Source organism: Mustela nigripes, chromosome 16 (assembly GCF_022355385.1).
Source record: "Mustela nigripes isolate SB6536 chromosome 16, MUSNIG.SB6536, whole genome shotgun sequence".
Classification (NCBI taxonomy): domain Eukaryota; kingdom Metazoa; phylum Chordata; class Mammalia; order Carnivora; family Mustelidae; genus Mustela; species Mustela nigripes.
The window spans coordinates 529,906-535,634 of NC_081572.1; the positions used below are offsets into that span (position 1 = coordinate 529,906).

General features: G+C 51.8%; 1 protein-coding gene across 1 annotated transcript in view; it reads left to right on the top strand.

Moving 5' to 3' along the window:
* Positions 1–5,729, top strand: part of LOC132004077 (nascent polypeptide-associated complex subunit alpha, muscle-specific form-like) — a 35,502-nt gene that overhangs the window by 13,590 nt on the left and 16,183 nt on the right. Inside the window, exon 2 of the mRNA XM_059380141.1 lies at positions 4,856–5,704. Within this exon, the coding sequence (XP_059236124.1) occupies positions 4,856–5,704 (849 nt within the window). The remainder of the gene's footprint in view (positions 1–4,855; positions 5,705–5,729) is intronic.

Consider the following 5,729-nt stretch of genomic DNA (forward strand, 5'->3'; position numbering starts at 1 on the left):
GGAGCCTGCTTCTCCCTCTGACTCTGCCTTCCACTCTGTCTGCCTGTGCTCGATCTTGCTCGCTTTCTCTCTGACAAATAAATAAATAAAATCTTTAAAAAAAAAAAAAAAATAAGATATTGTAAACTGCTCCAAAACCCAAACATCAAAGGAAAGAGGAGAGGTTAAACAGATAAGAATACTATCCAAGATGTTGATGCCTTCATTAAAAGCTTCCTTATTTTAGAAACTGTCTTTTCTTCATTTTAAAAAAAAAAAACCAAAACCAACAGAACACCTCTCTCCTCAGCGAAACAAGAGTTGTTGCATTTTCACAATGGAAAAATCTGTTGTCACTATAATAGCCTCATCTTCTGGATTATTTCCACCAATTATACATGAGGCTTTGCTGAGCTTCTGCAACTGTGGATCTAGATGGAAGGTGCTGGTAACTGGGGGAGTCAAGTCTGACTGGAATCCCATTACTAGACAGATGATCGGTACCTGAGAATGTTCAAGTAACAGTAACATCCTAAATCAGCACTCAGCGGGTACACATGTTCCGGATATATACCAAGCGATGATGGCTCTGTGCCACTTCCAGGGGGTTACAAACACATATAGGACCTGGTCCCCACATCATGGAAGACCGGCACAGAGGAACCTGAGCAAGCTGAGTTACGGCACAAGACAATGAGGAGGCAAAGGAGGGAACATCTCTGCCTCCCTTAGCCTGACAGCACAGGGGTGGCGGGAGCGGGGGGGAGACACTAGTCCTGAGAAGAGGCTCCAACACCTACTACAAGGGTCCTGAGCACCAATGTCAGCCTGGCAAGTGCTCAGCTGACATGACAGACCTGCAGAGGAGCCCGGCTTCAGGTCTGTAATGCCTCCCAGGAAGAAAACATAGCCCAAATTTCAAAAATGTATGTGCTTCCTTACATTTCAATAAAAAAGCAGTTTTAAAAAGAAAAACAGTGCACTGTGAATTATGAAGTTCTTCAACTAAACAGAGAAGCCATTCTTAATTTCCAAAACAACAGTTTGGCCAATGGCATTCACGAACAAGTATCCTTCAAATCAGACCACAAACGGGACAACTTTTAGCCAGTTCCCTTGCCTGACTTTGTAACCAAGGCAGAAGCAGTTTTTCTTGTCTCCCAAATCAGGAAAGTGCTGCGATGATGCTTACAGTTAGTTTGCAGTCGAACAGAACCAACAGAGACTGCAAGGGGAGGGCACCCCCAATGGACTCTTCCGGCCCAGCCTGCTGGCCACCACCAACCACGCCCCACAGCCTCTATGCCTAGGTGCCAGGAGGGAGAGGACTCCTCCCAGCTGAAGGAACTTCAAACTTCACTCACTACTCCAAGAGGCCCTAGATCAATTTACTGCCGGCATGAGTGCATGTGTACAGAGCTATGAGCAAGCTGAAGAGTGCTGGCCCTCAAGACTGATGCCTCGGGTCACATTTTGTGACACATTAAGTCCTCACAGGCCCCTTCACACCAGGGCACACTCATGGACAAAACACATGTCGCCCCTGATGTACGAGGGACACAGGCACAGTGCTGTGTCGCACAAGTCACACAGTTGTTAGCCCATGTTACACACGAGAGAACAAAAATTCCAACAGTTTAAATGGGAAGGAGGAAGTCTAGCCCAGGGTGCCCAGCTCCAAAGCCCATCCTCACCATCTCCTGATACAGTCAGACCCATAAGACCAAGACCACCGCAGGTGACAGGTCCTGCCACGTAGGCTTGTTTCTCAAAATGCATTATGAAGGGGGCGCCTGGGTGGCTTGATGGGTTAAAGCCTCTGCCTTCGGCTCAGGTCATGATCCCAGGGTCCTGGGATCGAGCCCCACATCAGGCTCTCTGCTCAGCAGGGAGTCTGCTTCCCTTCCTCTCTCTCTGCCTATTTGTGATCTCTGTCTGTCAAATAAATAAATAAAATCTTTAAAAAAAAATACGTTGTGAATTCAAGTTATTTTATTATACGTACTGCTGAAGCAAGCACATGAACTCAAGTTATTTTACATCTAAACTGTCTTAAACCACTCATTAAACATTAAAATAAACGGAATTTTGCCACTGGAAGAATTACCACATACTAGGTTAACCCAGTTGTTAGGTTATTTTTAACTTAGTAAATTAACAACTACATTAAAATAGCTGCCCGGTGTTTCCAGTATCTACAAATCAGTGATAAAATATATCTCACTTTGGTAAATGAAAACATATTATAGCTTTTAAAAAAAATTTTAGATTTATTTATTTGACAGAGATCACAAGTAGGCAGAGAGGCAGGCAGAGAGAGAGAGAGGGAAGCAGGCTTCCCGCTGAGCAGAGAGCCCGATGCGGGGCTCGATCCCAGGACCCTGAGATCATGACCTGAGCCGAAGGCGGAGGCTTAACCCACTGAGCCACCCAGGCACCCCATATTATAGCTCTTAAAGAAAAGCACACAGTGGTCATTAAAAGCAGTTAATTTGTATGCTGAGCACTTTTCAAAGTGCAAAGCCCATCTGCCCCTCTGCTATGGATGTCTCCCTACTCATCACCCACTCCTGAACCCAGGAGTCCAGACATCTTGGTTCCCGGCTCTCAGCTTTGTATACCAACTGGTCAGTCGCAGGTCATAAAATATAAAGGCATCTCAGCCAACCCCGAAGCCCTGGAACAAGAAAACATGAGAGACCTCACTAGTGGGTCCTGCTCTGGTCTTCGAGTAAGACATCCCCATGGGATGTTCTGCTACAGGGAACCCTGTCCTTCACACCTCGTCTGTGTCTGCTCTGTGGGCCAAGCAGGCCTCTGTTGCGTCTCTTGGGGGTTCCTTCACCCACTTGACCCCAGTGACCCACAGGGTCTCCACTCTTCCCAAGCCTCTTCTTAACTCCACCCTCCCCAAAACAGTCCCCTGCCCCACAAACTTCTTACACCCTCACTTCCACTCACTCTCCAGCCCCACACCTAGCCTCCCTCCTCATCCTCCAAGAAGTCCTGATCGCCAAGCACATGGCTCTCCGAGGAACGTGACATCGGTGACATCTGAGTCGCTACACTTTCCGGAGGCCATCTCCACTCCTGGCGCTTACTCTCCTCTTTCTGTTAACTGGTATTCTCTGAGAACCTCGGTTCTGCCCCATTCCCACTTCTAAACCCAACCAAGTCATTGTGAGCTCCTTCAGTTCTTTTCTTGGGAGTCTTTGTGTGGAAAGCTCCAGAACCACTCTCTGCTCACCTCTCTCCACTCCCAACCTTCAAGGACGCTATCCCTGTTTTAATGAGAAAGTCCTCAAATGTGACATTAACAAACGTAATCTGCAAGTTAAAACGTGCCATACAAGAAAGAGAGGAGTGCTGTATCATGAACTGATTGAGAATTAATTTAGCATAGGAACAGGTCACTTTTCTTAATAAACTCAAGTGTAGTTTCACATGTTAAGTAGTTTGGGGCAATAGCAAATGCAACCTGTTCTATTTACGTTTGGCTATTAGATATTCTAGGACCTTTCTGATCAAATTCACTTGAGAGGTTTCAAAGTACTTGAACAACTGCTAAAGAGTTGCTTATTTTTATTTATAAATTATACTTAGTTTGCTTCCACGGCAACAAGAGCAATAACACACCCAGACATTCCTGCCCAGCAGATCTTCCTGAAACACTTTATTGCCCACTCAGGCACCAGAACGGATCCCTAGACAAGTAAGAACCCAGGCCTCAAAGAGGACACTCTTCATTCTGTCACTGACCATATTGAAAATGCTCCCCAACCAGACCCAGGCAAACGTCACACTCTACATTGAGGCCCAAGGTCCCTTCTAACCTAAATTCCATGTTTTTCAGCACCAGGCTCCTGGCCCAGCGACACCCATGAGGCCACCTCCAGCTGCTCACTCCCAGGAGCACCCCCACAGGCATACATGCACACAGGTGGCCCAGGGTTCTTCCACTGAGGCCACCCCTACTCCCTGGTACCAGTAACACCTGCACCTCCAGTTGAGTCAGATGCTCCTGGAGAGGAGAAAGTTTGCATTTTTGTACACACAGCCCCACATAATTTGTGGAAATCACCTGTTTTCTGGAAAAACCGCATGTCCTGGCACTCACGTGCATGCTCAGCAACCTCCCGACACACTTGAGGATCCGTTTGCTCACCAATCATCATGGAAAACCATCTGTGTTCAGCTCTTACCCAAACGGCTTAAAATACAAGGGCCAGCGCACAGGATCACCGGCCTCATCTTTCTCTACTCCCCTTCAATTAATACGTTACTTGCTATTTTAATAGAATGACGAGTCATTCTTTAAGCCTAAATTACTTATGTACTCTGCAAGTCCTCCGTATGCAAGTTTTTAACACTAACTACAAGACACAAATTCACTCTAAAATTGGAATTGGACTAAAATCACTATTGTTCAAATAAGAGACCAACCAGGGATTGCCCTGGGTTTTTGTTAACTTATACAGTGATTTTCAATTCAGAGGACAAAGCTGCATAACTGCTCGAAATCACATGTGCTTTTAAACTTGCACAAACTGGGGCACCTGGGTGGCTCAGTGGGTTAAGCCTCTGCCTTCGGCTCAGGTCGTGATCTCAGGGTCCTGGGATCGAGCCCCGCATCGGGCTCTCTGCTCAGCGGGGAGCCTCCTTCTCCTCTCTCTCTGCCTGCTTCTCTGCCTGCTTGTGGTCTCTGTCGAGTAAATAAATAATCTTCAAAATAAAAAAATAAACTTGCACAAACTGACTTTTTGACTCAAAAAGAACTTGTAACTTAAAACTAGTTTAGTTTCGAAGAAAGGATTTTTAAGGCAATTTCTCTACGTTCAGCGAGTACAGGCGCCTTCGCGGCGCTCCCCTCCGCAAGCTGCGGGTCTGGCCTCCAGCACGCGGCAGGAGCGCGGCCGCGAGGAGGCTGCTGCGACGTGCGGTCCCGCGAACTCCACCGTCCGAGGAGAGCCCCGGGCCCAGGAGAAAGGCCGGGCGCGGTGGCCCCGAGCCGGGTCCCAGGCGCCGGGCTCCGCCGCGCCGCATGCGCTCCTCAGCCGTCCTCCGCGCGGCCGGGACCCCCGGGAAGGTGGCCGTGGGCGCCTCCCCCGCAAGGTCAGCTCACCCCCGTGCGCGGCCCGTCCGCGCAAGCGGGCCTGGCGGAGGACAGGAAGGATTTTCCGGGAAAACCTCAAAACGCTCGGAGCAGAGGGCCCGAGTCCTCCGCCGCGACCTCGAGCCGGCCGTCAACGACGCGCGCACGGCGGCCGGGCGACCCCCGAGGAGCGCGCCCCCACCGCGGCCCGGGCAGCCTCCCGGGCGGCGCGCACACCGGGGCGCGGGCGGGCGGCGGCGCAGATCGGCCGCAGCCGCTCGGGGTGGCGGACGGGACCGGAGTCCGCTCCAGGCGGAGCAGGCGGGCCGCGCGCGGACCCCCCGGCCGCGCGCCCGACGCGCCGGGACCCTGCGCCGGCTTCCGAGGAGCCGCCGGGCCGCAGCGCGGAGCCCCGCGAGACGGGCCCGGGCCCCGGACGTTACGCGGCGGGCGCGAGTCCGAGGAGCCCGGAGCGACCCCGCGGAACGCCGGCCGCGAGCCTCCCGCCGCCCTCCGCGCGGGCCCCGGGGACGGAGACACGCTGCCGCGGCCGGGGCGGCGGGGTCGCGGGCGGCGGAGGCTCGGGCCGGACCCGCGAGGCCCCGGAGCGAGCGCCGGCCCACGTGCGCAGCGGCCCGGGCCCCGCGCCGCGCCGGGA